Source organism: Amblyomma mixtum, chromosome 4 (assembly GCF_055824585.1).
Source record: "Amblyomma mixtum isolate Tamu chromosome 4, ASM5582458v1, whole genome shotgun sequence".
Taxonomy (NCBI): Eukaryota; Metazoa; Arthropoda; class Arachnida; order Ixodida; family Ixodidae; genus Amblyomma; species Amblyomma mixtum.
In genome coordinates, this window is record NC_143015.1 from 83,125,015 (window position 1) to 83,143,430 (window position 18,416).

The 18,416-nt window shown below is 44.3% G+C and overlaps 1 protein-coding gene across 2 annotated transcripts in view; it reads left to right on the plus strand.

Annotated features, from left to right (window-relative positions):
* Positions 1–338: 338 nt before the first annotated feature.
* LOC149347226 (uncharacterized) overlaps positions 339–18,416 on the plus strand; it is a 29,061-nt gene continuing 10,983 nt past the window's right edge. The window contains exons 1-5 of one of the 2 annotated variants that reach the window (XM_089586948.1): positions 617–810; positions 2,941–2,990; positions 11,013–11,051; positions 12,855–12,890; positions 18,209–18,302. In XM_089586948.1, coding sequence (XP_089443074.1) covers positions 747–810; positions 2,941–2,990; positions 11,013–11,051; positions 12,855–12,890; positions 18,209–18,302 — 283 coding nt within the window. In that variant the 5' untranslated portion in view covers positions 617–746. Of the gene's footprint in view, positions 811–2,940; positions 2,991–11,012; positions 11,052–12,854; positions 12,891–18,208; positions 18,303–18,416 lie in introns of both variants that reach the window. The other variant, XM_089586947.1, reaches the window with a different exon arrangement.

Here is an 18,416-nt window from a genome sequence, read left to right on the forward strand (position 1 = left end):
ATGCCTTGCATATCCGTTCCCCGCTTCACACCCTCACGCAAGCACTTGACCTCTTCTTGTTCTTTCAAAAACTATCAGTAATACGAGTTCGTTCTGAATGCTGTAGTGATTGTAAGTCAGGTGGTACTAACGCAGGGTAATCTATTTTTCATCTCATCTCACAGCGCAGGTGGACTTGTTTACTACAGATGAGGAAAATGTGCATCGTTCAGCTTTTCTGATTTTGACGCAGCAGGTGCAAAATCCCCTTTTATTTTTTCAGCACCACGTGCTGCGGCCTCATTAGCAGTCTGCGGTAGGGCTCCTGTCAGGAGGTTCAAAGATGGATGCCTGTGTGTATGCCAGCAGTAGCTTGGGCGTCATGTGCCACGTGGGGTTCCAAAGAGGGATAACATTCCCGAGTCCTGCCGCAAGTGCTCAGTGCAATAGCTGAAAAACAGCTCCGAAGTTTAATTTGGGAGCTAGTCTGCAGCTTTTATCTATTATTTTGCCCGCGGAAACAGGGTGGACAGTTTAGAAGGCTTGTTCCAGAGGCATGCAGGCATGCGCTGGCTGAAGGACACCACGATTCGGTTCACGTGGTGGGTAGTGACGTCGTCTAAACTGCCGTAACACCTGATGCACTTTAACTGCGCACCTCCCTGTTATAAAGGCACCTGGGCCTACGGGCAAGCAAAAGCAGCTGGTAGCCTCTGCTGTAGCGCTACATCCCTTCTACCAGGCGCCGCTCACCGTTCCCTGGTAATATGCGTTCCTCGGCGACGTTGGCGATTTTGGTCTCCCTCGGCTTCCTCTCGAACGGATGCTACGGTAAGCAACATTTTTATTCATAGGCGTCAGCCAACGATGCCTTTTTTCGAAAACTACTTCCCCAACCTACGATCCATGCTTTCCACGTTCCACGCGTCTAAAAGGACGGTAAGATAAGCAGTTTAATACTTAGGAAAAGGTGAAACAGAGGGCGAGTGGTGAGCGTATTCAGTCGCTTAAACTGGTCGGTTGGCTATTATACGCTAGAGAAACGACGATAATCTGACGCTTTTTTTTTACTATGTAGTTTCTCCCAAGCCAGTGCCTAGGGTCGTCAGCTTTCAAGTATCATCTGAAAAAAAAATTGTTCTCACTGAAGCGACATACAGTACTTCAACAAGCTTTCGCATTTATTATGCATTTCAGACCTATATGTCTTTGAGCAGTTTCTCATTTTAGCGCTACGTAGACTACCTACACGTTCACACGAGCTGTTCGTAACACATAGCGTTAGGGAACCCAATTGTGCATACTTATTTCTAATTCGACACAGGGCGAATCAAACAATTTAGGGAAACGGGACTATTCGACTTGAAAACTTTTATTATCGGCTTGAGCAACAAGTGGATTCATTTATCACGCAAGGTGGCCGTCATTGGAGACTGGCGGCGACCTCTTGCGCTCTTGTCACGAACTGTGTGCTTCCAGTTCGGAGCTGAGAAGCAAGGTCGTCCACTGGCCCGGGTGCACGAGCCTCTGAAGCGATATTGTTGCGGATCTGTCGCAGAGTCCGAGAAGAAGTGGTCTACGGTGGCTTTGCCGCTGCCTTTTGCTGCACCCCGGTTGAAATCTAAACGGGTATACATGGCTTAGGACAGCGGGGCTAGGGAGTATTTTAGTTTGGAGTTGTCTTCACACTGCCTCCTGTTCTTTGGTCAGTTTTTTATGTGGTAGTGGGAAGAGTAGGCTCTCTAGCTTGTAGTGCTGAGAGATATCTCAAAAGGTATTAAAGCCGTCTCTTACAAATTATTTTGAGTTAACTACAAACAAACATGAATTCGCTTCCACATGAAAACTCAAAACGTTAAAAAATCGCGCAGGATTCAGCGTGGTCAAGTCAAATGAGAATTAGTTGCGTTAGTACTACGGTTTTTATTTCGGTTTCGGTGTTTCAGTTTCACTATAGGGAACACTTCCTTAATTTGCGCCCTAAAGTTTTGACGCGGTAATGATACTGGGTTAATGCTCATATATGCGGAATCTGTCATTTTTCGCTTTACATTCATAGATCCTTGAGAGTCCCCACACCAGTCTTGGCGCGGTGGTGCAGCGGTTAAGCGATGAGCCACTGCCCTGCGATGGCATGCACCCCTAGCTGTGAGCTTGCGAGAACCAGGCGGATCTTCCCGATCAACCTCTCGCGACTAATACTTAATTTAACAGCCTCGTGCCACGGTGAGCAGTTTGCTCACAATCCGATGGGCCGATTGGGATGACATCGCATTGTCACCTGACCTTCGGGACCGACGTAGGGGTGGTTTTCCACTACCCTGAAGGCAGACAAATGTACTTCGCAGGCCACGGCTAAGTGGCTGAGTGGATGGTCTGGTGCTAAAGCACTAAAACAGAAATGGCAGAAGAAATCATTACGAAGCGGATGACAAAACCTAAGACCCAGTTCTGCAAAAATGAGCGGAGGAGAAGGGTCCCAAAAACTTTCCACTCTTCAGGCGGCACTAGGACCACCGACACCTACACATAAAATAATGGATATTTCTTCATGTTGTTTGTTGGAATTTCTTTTGTAATTTCAAAGAGTTCTTCGCTAAAGGAAATTAGAAAATTTTGATGTGAAAAAAAAAAAACAGCGCGGACAGTTTTGATCTCTTGCGCTTAACTTCATCGTAGCGGCATATATCTGCGCTAAAGGACTTAAGGGGCATATATTGTATTACCGCCGTGAACTGAGACGCTTTCAAACTATAGCATAACAGAGCGCTATACATACATGTATACACGTAATGAATGGCGCACAAAAGGTATATATGCATCAGCAGTACCACGAACAAAATTTACTTGAAACGAGATAAATGTGCATAACAACATTTGACGTTAAGGAATTAGAAGTAACTTAATATAGTAATTCCATCAAGACCTTAACTTTATCATTACTGAATTTCTCTTTTGTAGCCTCAACCTGTGCGAACTTCAGCTTGCCAAATTTTCTTGACATTGGCAAGGTAAGTTCAGTTCAAATGAGACTCGACGTTTGCTCTACAACTCATCAAACAAAGCGAAAATTTTCTCGTCAGAATGTTGACTTGTTTGTGATGTAGGGCCACTCTTACAATATTTTCATCCGGGAAAATATTGTGTGAAACCATATTCCTATGGGAAAACACCGAAAAAGATCTTCCGATGCATGTTGACTTGCTTGCGATGTTTGTGAGTTTGTGCTAAGGGAAGTAAATAAAGAAAACTAAATTAAATAACTGTCGCCGTGACAGGGATACAAGCCCACGGTGGCGCGAACAGTTCAGTTTTACTGGCGGCTGCGCGAGTACACTAGGTGATCGCCGTTTTCTTTTTCAACATGTTATTTACTATATGAGGTTATGTATGTAGGGAAGGGGGTATATGCAGAATTTGTTTATATATTTAATTTATTCATTTATACATACTGCAGCGCAATCATATGGGCTATGACAGGAGCGGGAAAAACACAAAATGCAAAATACGGAGCAAGGTAACAAAATACAGCAAATTGTACAATGTGAGCACTACAATAAAGTTCAAATTACAAAAAAAAATATCAAAAAAGAAAGGAACTGTTAACGGCAGGGTCAGAATATTCAGCTATTATGTGTCTTCAATGGTAGTTACAAAACTTTGAAATGGACATGAACGAATGGGCCTAGGTAGAGAATTTCAGGCTTCTATTGAACGCGGAAAAAAACTGAACTTGAACAAATTAGCATGCGCGAAATAATCTATCAAATTTAGCCCGTGATGACTTCTTGTAGATGATAATGGTGCAAAGTTAATGTAGTGGTCATCTGAGAGCCAGGGTGTCGAACCGGAATTTTTTCGGGTTCGGTTCAGGTTCGGGTTCACACCTTTCGGGTTCAGTTCCGGGTTCGGTTCCAGAGCGACATTCTGTTCCGGTTCGAACCGGTTCGGACCGTACTGAACCGGTTCGAACCGGTTCAGGGCAAAAAAAATTTGAACGTAGATGAGTTTTAATCAAGCTTGTTATGGTGTTTACTTTTTTTTTTGTTGCATCGATATATAAAATAAAAAATGCAAAAATTTGTTCAATTAGAGATTTCCTCACTTTACCCACTTTATTTATTGTCCGCGGCAAAAAGACGAATTAAAGGCAAGAGCCGTAAAATGAAATAAACTCGAAATATAATGTACGGCTATGTGTATGCTATAATCCGTCTGACGATATATGAGGAGAAAAGCCGGTGGATTTTGCATCTACAAAACTCTCCAGCTTGAGCGATTTCGGAGACCCCGTCGTGCGAGAAATTGATCTTTTTGAAGCTCGAGTCAGTCGGGAATTTTTCGTACGCAGTGCACTTACGCGGGCGCCGACGTGACCGCCGCACCCGGCCTCTACGTTCCCGCGCACTATTGAGAAACGGAGCTGCCATGCATCGGCTCCTATATACAGACAGACACCTTTTTGTCGTCCCGAAACCGACTTGCCAGTCACCCCCCCCCCCCCCCCCCCCCGCCGCCCTTTCCTACATGATACGGGAATAAGCGAGACCCCCCCCCCCCCCCCCCCCGAACGAGAGCCTCGAGGGAGCACTAGCTCTCCCTAACACACTGAGCATACCAAAACATATTTTATTGAAATCTCCTCTTCGAAATAGCCTTTGTGACTCGCGTTATATATCTAGAGCCCCTGTAGCTCAGTATCTTAAAAAAAGGCAGCTAATCGTATATTCTTACTAGTAAAGTGGGAAATTACGACTATGAATTGTTATGATGACGTCGACCTCTTTTGTTCTGATAAAAAGAGTATGATAAAAAAAAACACGCTTGGATAAGTTAGGTTGAGGCGCTTCGTTTCTGCACAGACACAAATTGGTAACATCTTCGTTGGGATGTTGCGTTGCAACATTCTTGCAAGTGCAGCGTTCTGCTAGGAAGAAGGTGTACTTGCACTGCGTAGAATTTTTGTAACTTTTCCTGGGGGCTATCAAAGGGAGCCTGTGCCTCTACAGAATTTTTTGCGCCTGGTAGAGTCTGGTGAATGTGTCGTGCACCATTTGTTAACCAACTTGTTTCAGGGCATTTATCTTTTAAACTACAAACAAACCCTTTCTGGGAGCTGTGCTTAATAGGCGGCTCAGTGTTCCTCTGTCTTTTCTGGACATGGTCGTGAGAGAACTTTGTGCTGATCCATTCGGTTTTCTCCCTCTTCGCTTTTCCTTGGGATACCTGTACGACCTCTCTACAAGGCAGACGACAAATTTTGTGATCGGTCATTAATTCCTCTACCCATATAACTGCAGCCTTACCTAGCCTTTCTTGATACAAATTCAACAGATGTAGTCCAGCCCAACGGCCGAAGATATAACGAACGCTCGCTTATTACGAACGGGTACGGTGTTACCGAGAAAATATGCATAAGGGCAAAGACAATTCATCGCAGATACAACTAAAAACTTTTGCCGCACCACTTGGTTATAGCGAACGAGGAGGCGCGGTAAACTATCCTCGAAGTTGAAGAGGTCGTGCTTCCAGTAAGCGCGGAGTGAGAGAACGTCTCTCAACCTTCACGACACCGCTCCGGAATGAACATGTCGACCCAAAAATGCGATAAAAGGCGGCACTGCAGTGCGCAGCGCTAACCGGAAAATCCGGCGTCTGGGAACACTGTACACAGTAACGTAAACACGGTAATGATATGCTATAACTCCCTAATTCAAACAGTAAGTAACAGCAGGCCAAGCCCGCGTCGACGGCAAAGGAGGGTAATCACTGCCTGCGTGTTCGCCGGCTGGGCAAAGCCTCTCAAGTAGAAGAAGCGCGGTGCGTGTGAGAAAGGGGCAGCGTCGAAATCGTATCTACTGACCATGGTCGTGGATCAAGTAACAGCAGCGATTTGAGAATTTTTAAAGCCTTGCTAGCCATGCGTGCTAGCTACGGGCTGGTCACGTGGTACGCATAGCCTGCCCAGACGGCTTTATCTTTTGCGCTGCTTCCACGTGCAGGTAGCGCCATACAGCGGCCAGTTCAACTGATGCATTCTGTGCCACGAGCGCTGCGCTACTTTCGTCGCTGCATGAGCACAGGAATGACAGAAGCAGCTCGAAAACACACGTGACCGGATGCATGTAGATGTGTGACAACGCTTCGTTGATCCATGGCTGGCCAGATGTTCCCTTAGATATATATATATATATAACTATGCTCCTGTAGACCCCAAAATTGCAGAAGTGCGGGCTGTGACGAAGACGAACACCAAGTACAAGCACTCCCGTACTCTCAGGAATCTTTTTTATGTGGCCGACCTGCCACCAGCTGCTGTGGACACTTCAACCACGATTAGTTATACGCCCGTCGCTAAATTTGATAGTTGGCAGCAAGGGTCTCCACGAGGATTAACTGACCACCCTAGATAGCCTGGAAAGAGCCGCTGCAGGATCTGCTTTGCACAAGCAGGCGCGCATAAAGCAGTTTTATAAGAAATAAACGCCACGTTTAGTGGCCTAAGTATTTTTGGCTTTTATACGAAGAGTCCACTTACTACGAACACTACGAACATCAGATATAACGAACGGAATCCGCGTGACCGTCAGGTTCGTTATAAATGGGCTTTACTGTAGTTTTAATCAGCCGCAAAAACATTTTTCACTCTTCAAACGTGTATCTTACGTGTTAGGACGTACCTTTGCGCTAAGGAGGTGTTTGTGCCGTGGTCAGTGATTTGCTACCCGTGAGAGCAACGAGAAATCACTGAGCAACAAAGTAATTGTTTCTTTTTGTCGTGATGCTGCGTTTTTGGGCATACTTCAGCAGTCTCTTAAAATGGACATTGAGATCATGCACTTCACAATAACATTTCTGTCTGCGACGAAAGACTCCAGAATTCCGTGCGAATTCTTCGTGTTCGTAGGACCGCTTAGCGTGTGGAACACCCGCATGATGGATCAACACGTAGAACCCCCGCGTTCAACGAGGTTGCTGTTCAGAGAAGAGAGCTCTTTACCGCTTAAGGAATATGCCGCTCAAGCTCAATCTCCTGACTCATTCCGAAATTTCGATGAGCGGGCGGAGTAAGGGAGCCATGGTGGCGTAAGGACTTATGCTGAGATCTCTGAATTCGACGAGATCAAGCAAGGCACGAGGAATGTCATAGAGGTTCCTAATATTTCATGCAACAACGATAAAAAGAAGCCTCGGAGATGGCGGAGTAACCTAAGGCATCTCCAAACGGAGGTTTTCTGTTGCGCCGCCACTGATACGAATCAAACTCGGAGTGTGCATACCCGTTTAGTTTTCCTTTTTACTGCGTTAGCAGTTTAGCCTCCCTTCCCAAAAATAACCGCACTGTGTGTGTGTGTGTGTGTGTGTGTGCGTGTGTGTGTGTGTGTGTGTGTGTGTGTGTGCGTGCGTGTGTGTGTGTGTGTGTGTGTGTGTGTGTGTGTGTGTGTGTGTGTGTGTGTGTGTGTGTGTGTGTGTGTGTGTTCAGCCTCCACACTTGTTGATGCACACCCCTGCAAGCGCACATCCGGCCACTCACTGGTAAAGCATCACCCCTCCCACCGTCCCCCATCACTCGCCTGCACCCGATGGATGTAGCCGAGGCGGATTGTTGTGAATGCTCAACGTATGCCATTGCCCAAGCGTTCTACGAAAAAACGCTAACAAGCATAAGCCTCTCGTCTCAGACACCAAGAAACGGAAGTATGACAGCGAAAAGTAGATATAAGCCGCGAGACAGAGAATCCAAGATCAAGCAGTCCGAGAACAGTGTGATGAAGCGGCCTGCTAGCGACTGGCATCATGTTTTTATAAGCAGAACAGTTCGGCGTAACGGAATCATTTCATCGCAGTTGCATCTCATTGCAGTAGCATCTTTCTGTGCGTAACCACTATCACATGCAAGCGAACGCATGCATTTCGGCATTGCCCCTTTGTGTAATCAGTATTTAATTTTTTTCCTTATAAGTATAGCTTCACCACCGCCATGAGTCTGCCTTTCATTGTTTTTTTCCATCACGTGCAAAAAAGAATATTCGGATTCTAAAAAAAAAGCTGCATCAATTTGTCCATCCTTTATTTGGTAATAACAGTAATAATACCTTGTGTTGGACGTGTCGAGTATACACGGCCTCTATACGATGGACGCTGTAGTGGTGGACTCCAGATTAACATAACCAGCCAGAGTTTTGGAGCGAGAGCTCTATCACGTCATATTGCGCCAAGGTCATCGAGTACTGCATTTTGACCTTCAGCAGATTGGAGCGCCGGAGGTGTGGCTGTGACGTAAGACCACGTGGCTCACCGCTGCTCCGATCGCCGCTTCCGCAGACGTGGTCATGTGATTGTGCACGTGGCTCGGATGCGACGCAACCTTGGATCAGCAGCCTAGCTCCACAGCTACCGCGGCATTTTTTTTTCTTTATTGCACCACTGACCCATCGTGAAAGATTTTATTTAGTACCTGCTGTCGGTGACAACGAACGCTTCTAAAAGTAAACTTTGCTCTACTCACTGCTGTGGCTCAGTGTTTTTGACGCTCGGCTACTTATTCGGTGTACCCGGGTTCGAACCCGGTGGCGTTTCGTTGGAGGGAAACGCAAAAGGCACCCATGTGCTGTGTGGTGTCAGTGCATGTTGAAGTCCAAAAATCTCGAAGCCGTCCCCAACTGCACCTCTTCCTTCCTTTCTTCTTTCACTCCCACCCTCCCCCTTCCATTGACACTGTTACTGCGCCATTTCATTTTCCCAAAAACTGCTGCCACAGCGTTGTTGGGTCGTTGCGCTAATGTTTCATATATTTGTGCTAAATGACACAAATAAAGGGAAGGCATTCTCAATCGGTGCTTAAAGGACTGTGCACACAAATTTTATTGGGTGCTTTCTTCTTTCAAACGATGACTTAGATATTGGGATACGTGGATCACCATACTGTATTCGCCTACGGCCGCTGAATAATTTTGAAAAGAATTTATTCTCCATGCTGTTTCGGTTTCATCAACCTAAAAATGCTGTGACTTGTAGTTGAACTGTCACGTGAGGCCTGCAAAAACTGTGATATAGACGCTGATACTTCGTTTTGACTCACTACTGCACATAAACCAGCCTGCGTCAAAGGCTAGAATTACAACAAACGACTTACGAGCAGTTACATTGCCGGTTTATTTCGTGCCTCATGTAACCTAAATTTAACTACAGTTAACAGTCATCGTTCTGCTGATGAAACTAAAACAAGTTCACGAAGAAATTCAAAAACAAATTATGTATTGGCTGTAGGCAAATACCAAGAGGTGCTCCATGTATACCAATGTCGAAATCATCGTTTGAAAGAAGAAAATGCGCAAGAAAAAATTTGGTGTCTATAGTCCTTTATTGAGTTAGATCAATGCTAACAATTTGATTAAAACCATACGCAAACATGAAAAGGAGAAGTAATAACTCAAGATGTCACATAAACCTGACTTACAGTGCTTTAGAATTGGCGCTAGTATATTGCAGAAGAGTCGATTAGGTTTCTTTCCACACACCATACTTCATTCAATTTTGTCGTCTCAAGTACTGGGTGCCATTCTCCCACTTTCCAGCACAGACAGCTTGGGAAGGATAAACCTACGCGCTAGGCTATCTCATTTTGTGTGAAAAAAAAAAGAAGTGTGCCGGGTTGCAAAAAAAGCGGGGCTGAACCGAGCTCCGAACCGGTTCGGAACGGTTCCTTTGAATCGTTCCGGTTCGGGTTCAGTTCCAAGATGGCGAAAAAAATATGGGTTCGGTTCGGCTCCGGTTCCAGGTGAAAATTCGGGTTCGGTTCCGGTTTCGGGTTCAGGTTCGGTTCCGGTTCGACACCCTGCTGAGAGCCTTACCGAGAAATTGACGATAAAATGTAAGAATTTTAGTGATTCAATGCGGCGAATCACTAAATCAGGAATCTCTGACGGGCGGAGAGCGTGGTTAAATACGATGAAGAAGTGTAGAAGAGGGTGAGAAATCTCGATCATAACGATGACATATAAAACCAGAAGCTTTTTTCTTACTTAACTTCAAACTGCTTGTACGGGTTCCACACTACAGCTGCGTAATCAAGAACAGGGCGGATTAGAGTTTTATACAGCAGCAGATTTGTGTCTTTTGGTGAATTGGGCAGCGTGCGGCGTAGACAACCGAGTTTTTTTAGTCCTTTATTAAATGCGTAATCAATCAAGAATATGTCAGCTACGGCGATTGCCTAGTCGCCTACTGGCGGACTGCGGCCAGTAGGCTATCGGCGTAGCCGATCACCCCTCGTGTTAAACTGCAAAATACTTACGGACTTCGAAAACTCATGCTGCGCACCCCAAAGCCCTGTCTCCGTAATCCCGAAATATCTGCCGCCCAAAACGCGCTATTACCGCATCCAAATTTTCATACTTGCACTCTTTGCCAAAAGAAACAATGTTAGAAGGTTTGCTTCTCAGCCGAGCGCTGAAACCTTTTCAGCACTCCTCAAGACCAAAAGGCTTCAGAAGATGAAGACAAGGGCTGTAATTAAAGTTCACAGATTTACAGGTTAAGGTTGGCCATAAGTGCTGGCTGCCCCACTCAGCCAAGAAGGAAGCCTCGTTAACTTACTTTTGGCAAGGAGGACACGTTGATTTGAATGTGCCTGAATATTACCTGTGTGCCTAAAGGGTCCCTGTCATATGGAAGAGAAAACCTTGCCCTGCCTTTGGACCTGTGTGGCTTACTCTAGCGGCTGCTTTAGCAAACAAAGTAAATATAGATCACCATGGGAAAACATGCGTCACAACTATGCTAGGACTAGACGGGAGAGTGATGTCGCTTTTAGTGTTTTTGCGAAAGTGAGCTAGCAGTAGAATTTTGTGTTTCTTGTTCTCATTGTATACTGAGTAATTTGCACGTGCAGCTCTTGAGAATGTCGTGAAGTCCGGCTAAGTACTGCCGCTATCACGGTGAACTCTGTACATATGAATGGCGATCAGTGCTTATGGTGCAGCATTCACTTTGTTTACATTTCCTGTTGTGCGTATACTTTCATATTCTAGTGCCTCAAGAAATCTGGAGACCTCTGCAGCGCCAACACGGTAAGCGATTACTTGTCGCAGTCCTTGAATATTTCATGTGAGCTATCAGCCGGCACCTATTGCCTAGCAAGAAAAGGATTCTTTATTTTTTTTTTTCGTTCAGAAATACTGCCAGCCATTGTAAAAGAGGCCTTCGGCAGGAGTGGGTGTCGCATAAAAAGGAAAATAAAATAATATAAGGTTACAAGGGAACAATATAAAAATGCAATAACATAACACCGGCGAACAAAAAAACACTCTCCAACAAGACAACGATTACAAATAACGATTTTTGCATGTGGAATGTTGATTTAATAGAGGGTAGTTAATGTAGCGTGATTTGTTCCTGCGTTAAAGATATTGATACGCAAATTAATCCAAAGAAATTCCTTTTTATGCGCTACGGAAAAATCGGACCGACTGAAAGCCCACCGTTTTTGATTCACAGTGTTTTTTGAAATTTTATTATTCCTTGCTGGAAGAGGCATAAACTGATCGTGCATGGTTTTAATGGAAAATATTCCTATCAAGAATGCAATAAATGACGCATTTAAACTCCGTATTGTCAAAGCATCATGAAGTCCGCATGAATATGCTTTTCCACTAAAGTGTCATTTTGTATATAGGACTGCTGAGCACTCTCTCTTCCAAGTTTCCCCTTAGCCCTTTCTTGTTTCGATCTCAAGGCGCATACTTGAAGCTGCGTTGTTTCTACAGAAAGCTGCTAGAAGGTTTAACGCAAAAATTTTGAGTGCATTCGGTAAAACAAAAAAATCAGCGTGATTTTATCCTAACAACCATGAAGTCCGAATAATATCACTCTCAAATAGTGTCCAGAAAAGTTTAACGAGGAAATTTTCAGTCCGTTCTGTTAAAAGAATTCAGTATGATTTTATTCCAGCAAGCATGTAATACGACCAATATAGTTCTCAAAGAGTGGCAAGAACGACTATCATATTACGGTTACAAGGGTTTACTAGAGATAAATCATTTCATATTCGTTCCTTTGTAAACAGCGAAGCCCTTCATCCAGTTCAGAACAAATGTTTAGGGCAGCCTACTCTACCGTATCATATAGCAGAATGGGAAAAGAAACCATAAAGGTAATACACAAGCATTTAAAGAATGCGCACGGTAGGTATTCACGGTCCCGACTGCCCCCTAGTTGTTATCTCCTCAAGGCAAGTACCGTTACTCGTTGCTTTTCAAAGCTTGGAAAACAAAAAACGTTCATGTGCTGGCGTTCTTTGTACTGTCCCTGTCGATACTGAAGAAGCTGCCTGAGAGGTTGTTTTGACGGTTAGTCGTTTCTACTTGAACCCGTTCCTCAACCGTGTGATACAAAGCTGAAAATGCAAATAATTTTTACTTCGGCTTGGAGGACCTCACGAGTTCCTAGCATCCTTTCAGAAATGTCCTTTCGAACACATTTATGAAAGAAAGGTAAAAGTGTCAGCTTCCAGGGATGAAGAGTACCTGCGCAGAGATCGCTTAACGTAAAACAGCTTAAAATCTCACGGCGGTAACGTATCAGCAGCTGTAGGATTGTGGAAGTTTGCTCATTTATTTCTTACGCCTGCTTCTTTTTCGAAGTTCTCTAACCCTTAGACATTCAGAAATAATTATGGCCTAGCTAAAGTTAAACTATATAATCTACTGCTTAATACATCTTCCAGCTTTTTACATTCTTATAATCCGTAGGACAGGAATGATGGGATCTTTGAAGTTCTTATTCAATTTTTCAATGCCTGGCCAAAACAGCCTTAGAAAAGCATCCCCCATTAAGTGTGTTCTCCATAACCTGTTTTCTTAACCTCTTTGCAGGATGGCGTCGTGGAATTTTTAGCTGACCTCGAACGGGTAAGGCCAGGCCTTAAACTACGCGCTTCTTGGTAATTAGATGGTTGCTTCGACGGAGGCCGCAATCAGTTTTGCGTCGAGCATGGCGGATAGACCACTTTACTTAAGTCTGACGGCGCTGACCAGTGCTGTTCGTGTCTAAAACTCTCATAACTAATAGGCAATGGCTGGTAGCCTTAAGAGCTAAAGCAACCCAATCCCTGAGTATACTGAAAGTGCTCTCATGACAGCACTGGGGATCCGATAGGATGTGCATATTGCACATCTATCAATCCGTAGTATGCGCTTCCGTAGGCTATACACGCATGGTGTGCTGGTCTGTGAAGTCATCATGCCTTGAAAACTAGATCGAATATAAAACCTAAGTTTGTGTTTATGAACTGGTGCATACAGAACACCCTCCGTAAATAGTATCTACCTAGAAACAAATGAACCGCCCCTTACAGGAAGGAGAGCTACGCTTACCTGTGCATACATACTGAAAATAAGGTGACTAACAAAACGTCTGTGTTACCCAATAGTTACTAAGTGCCCAGACAGAACATTCTTTACCAAAAAACTGCAAGACGTCAGACCACTCCTGCTCCGCTTTGAAGAAGAGTGCCAAGAAATAAACATACTGGACACACTTCCCGATGTTGCAAAGCATACCCCACAGGAACATCTACAGAAAAAGTTTTACATGTAAGCCAACAATGTGAGTCGTACACAGATTTCTAGAGAGCCACGTGGCTCTAAAACAACCCTCTACGTTGGCATTCGCGGTACTACGAGAGAAATGAGAGAAAATAGTCAAGCAGCCGCGATGCGCTTCTCTTCAGAGCAGAATGTTACGCCATACCTGTGCCTGCAGGGAAAATAATGAAGCAAAAAATATTGATAACAGTGTTATGTACACTTACGGCTACAGCGTAATTAAAGTTACAGCACTTAACTCCTGAATTGCAGTTCAATCAAGATATATGATATACTTAATATATAACGTAAAAAAATGTGATACACAATGACGCACAATAAAGCTCTGCTGGGTCCCTTGTGACGTGTAAATCAGCGGGAACAAGGACGCTGACGCATGGGCCGCACGTGCCCATAATGAAAACCTAAAACAAGTAGAAACAGCTCATAAAGCCTGCATGAGGTCTATACAAAATAAACAGAGAAAAACGGCAGGTTTCATGGGACAAGGAAGTTAACAACAAGCTGCAATGTCCCGCCCTCGGTGAGTGGAACACCTGCCGACACCAGGAACGTTGTTTTGTAGTAGTTATTTGATGTCGCCACCGCATTGGACACACAAACCTTACACACAACTTCCTGATAACAAAACAAGAGAAATCTGTTCATGAAAAATGTGGAGTTGGCATACAGTTGATCATATTGTATTCTCTTGCGCGAACATCCAAAAAAGTAAGAAAAAAGTACATTACCCAATTTCATTATGAATGCATTCTCTTCCACCCAACGCTGCTCTTAGGTGACAGACAATTCAAATGGTAACATGTGTTCTATAAATTTTAAAAAAAGCTGGCCTTCTTCAGCAAAGGAAAATTTTGAGCCACTGCTTCGTTTTACTGTAAATATGCAGCTTAGCCAGTTCCATACTCGTGAGAAGAAGGCTGAGGTGTTTATCTGATATGTTAGGAGCAACCGGATCTTTACCCAGCCAAGAATGGTCACCGAGGTTGCCCGACAGTCTTTAAAGCTAGTACTATTAGCCATTTTGTTAAATTTTGCCTTTGTCATTGCTAGGTAATACAACTAACTTTTTGGCGCATCTGCGCTACTGCTATTTTTCACATTTATGCAAAACTCCAGAGGTAACAACTTTTATATGCCTTGAGCTTGAGCATGATAGCCTTAGACGCTTATGCGCCATTAAACCCAACACAAAAGTGCTAATTGCTTAATCAGGTTTACAGGTGGGCTAGTGTGGCTTATGCTGACAACTGTGCTTCACCAAATCATGTGCCCAATTCACCCCAGATTTTAAACAACTGTGTCGTCAGCCCTGAGTGTGCTGTGGGCGCAGAGTGTGTCAGCGTTTAGAGAGAAAGCATTGCCCCTAGCAACACACCGCCAGCAACACAATGTCAGGGTATAGCTACGTGCAACGTCCTATTTTCGTTTTAGACGTGAGAGGGGAAGTCCCAAAGTGGGGCTTTTGCGGGCCGAAAAGCTCAAATGTGATAATGAGCCGGCAAAGTGTGAATTTAATGCGAACGAAAATGTAGCTCTTCTCTGGACTTTCCGGCGGCTCATTTTAATGCGATCGCATCAGAGGGGTCGTCTTACCGAAACCCCGCCGATGACCGGTGTGGCGAAATTCGTTGAGCGGTCGAGAGGGGCCACGCGACCTTGTGCCCTCATTATAACCTGCCCATCGAGTTGAGAACAACCTATCAAATTTCAGAAAAAAAAATGTGACATATGGAAACGTCGGTGCCCTCACAGTATAGCTGATAACGGCTACTGCCGCTAGCAATGAGAACATGGTGGCTGATGGACCGACAGCTGCAAAGAAACTAACTCAAACACACCCAGAAGTAGCAACAGAAGTTGCTGCAAATGTAATATCCAATGCCATCGCATTCCACTCATGAAGTGATTTAAGCGTCCACGTAGTTTTTCCCCCGACACAGACCCGCTATGCTGTGCTGCAAATCTTCTGGAAGCTAGGAATGAGGACACACGACATCATCAGTTCGAAAACTAGACTTCTTTACCGCTCACTTTCTGGCTGCACTTTAGTTGAGTTTAAAACGTTTATTTAGCCTTAATGGCGGTCTTTATATCTGTATAATTCCGTTTTTATCGGAGCAACTATAAAGAGAAAAGCACATTTACCTCGTCTGGCTCTACTGAAGCGCACAAAAATATTTCACTTGAAAACCCAGTTTTTAGGCCTCAGTGCAACAGAATGCATATAATTGCGTTATTCGTTTTTATAAAACAACCCATATAAAATACGAAAAGTTGAATAATTAATAGGGACAGTTGTACAATGACATGTCCAAAGAAACTAAGGTTGGTTGGTTTGGTTTATGGGGTTTAACGTCCCAAAGCGACTAAGGCTATGAGAGACGCCGTAGTGGAGGGCTCCGGAAATTTCGACCACCTGGGGTTCTTTAACGTGCACTGACATCGCACAGTACACGGGCCTCTAGAATTTCTCCTCCAAAGAAACTAAGGACAACGACAATTTGAGTAACGCATCCAAGTGGCTTTGTATTCAGCAGCTGTAAAACGTTAGAGTCTCAGAGCGCAGCTCTGAAATGTCCGTTCTTAGGTTTAGCCGCGTCACCGCCGTCACGGTAACCGGGCCAAACCACAAATAAAACTAAAAATTGCCGTTAGTGGGATTCGAACCCACGCCGCCGCGAACAGAACAGCGTCGCTGGGCACTGCACGAAAGCTCTTGGCTGTATCCGCAACATGGTTTTGATTACACACAAATAAGGCAGATAAATATTAACTATTTACAAAGGTTTTATGAAAAGCCACAAAAGGCACTTCAAAAGACAGAGCAACAGAGCACAAGACAGGAGTTAAAGGTAAACACTACACCAAGAAAGACTGCTACTCCAGTTCAAAGTCAGTCTGTTCATACACTTACTTCAGTTGAACAATCATTGGGCAGAAATTAGACTTCGTCGAAACAACTAATTCACACTGCAGGTGCATCATTGTAGTTTTTTATCAGAAGTGTAGTCGATTCACAAAAAAAGCACATCAAGAGGTTCATCAACATGTTTCACGGCCGTGAGGTATTAGAAGTCAAATAATTTTGCTCTTTTAAGGCCCGTCGCAAGAAATTCCAAAATAAAATTGCGTCCATACCATTCATCAAGCAATGCTCAATTGTTTCACGAACAGCCAATCACGCCTCTTGTTAAACTGCAACACTCTCTCCCGCTGTGAAATGTAGTACATCCTCACTTTCATCAACTAATGCTACAGTCGAACAAATATCCTCGCCAGAAGTGCCGACGACCAAGCAGTGCAACACAATGAGCCTACATTGCCTCTGACACCAAAATAGCGGCACTCAAATTTCACATTAGTGAGAACCGTAATCGTCCTTAATTTTTTTTTTGTCGAGACAGATGCACTAATGTAATTATTGTTGAAATTATTTATCTAAATTGTCATTTTTTACAGCATTTGATGAGGTGCGCATTGAATAGTCGGTTTATTGGGCTTTATACATACACAACCAGAATTGTGATTCAGATTAGAACTGCTTCATGTTGGCAGGCGCTGTCTGATAGCCTCATGGTTCTGATACTCAAAAAATTACCGGGCGCTTATCCAATGACCACCACGGTTTTGCAATAGCACCCGAATCACGCCTGGCTCGCCAAGCGTAACTTAGCTTTACCGCACAAGCTCCATAATGAAGACGAAGTTAATTAGTCGTGATAACTTATGTCGCGTCGTTTAGATTTGGTGCGCGTTGCTAGCTCGCACAGCTCCCACGAGGTCTCCAAAGGCGCCACCGTGCCCCCTAAATACAGCGCCAAAATTCTGGCGCAGCTGTACATGTTGAAAGAAGAGCGGTGCTTGCCAAAGCGTGGCGGCGCACATCAACTTGGCGAGCTTCGCCGCCTAGCAAATAAAGGTCACGATTGTGTAAGTGGGCTTTCAATTACTTCGTATAGGAAATACCTTGACTGTCCTGCCACCTCACATATGAAACTTTTTTTCTGGTTTACTCTGGATAAAATTTTGCTTATAACGTTTTTTTTCTTTCAGTTCTTTCTTTGCTCTTTTCTGGTTGCTTCTTGGGATGGCATATGTCTGTTTTTTCAATAAAAAAAATTAGTTGTGAAAACCATTTGTGTAGTCGACACTAGGCGCTTCGGATTTTTGCACTTCCGCCTTTTCTTGCAGTACCTAAAAGAGAGTGATGTGTGCGTTTTGTGGTGAATAGGGGCACGGTCACCACGTGGACTTCGCCCAAGATGGCCCAGCTGCCTTTGTGGCCATTAATGCAAAGAGTACGCACTCCATTGCGACCACCCAAGTGTACAGTCGGGGACAAAAGTCTCCGGACCACGTGTTCCTCTAACAAAGCCAATAGCTCTGCTATTAGTCGGCGGCTGGAGACCACACTTGTGGAGGTAAAAGTTAAATATTTGTTCTTTGATCTCCACAAGTGCGGTCTCCAGTCGCTGCCTGATAGTAGAGTTATAAGCTTCGTTTGAGGAACACGTGGTCCGGAGACTTTTGTCCCTGACTGTACAAGTCGTCACGTCGTTCTAGTGCTTTGCTAAATTCAGGCTGTTGGAGCTGGAAACTGAAAACATTTTCCATTCCAGTGCCTTTTTGAAGGAATCGCCACTTTGGACCTCGGGAGCCAATTTTACCTGCTTTACAATTTCTTGTTGTATTTGGTGGAAAGAAACGATTTTGGTAAGTACCTCGCATACAACTTTCCTTCTTTTTCTTTTCGCTTCAGTGCGGCCTAACTGTGTAAACAAGTAAGCATTGTGAAAGCCAACACGGTTGCCGCAAAAATCTAATCAC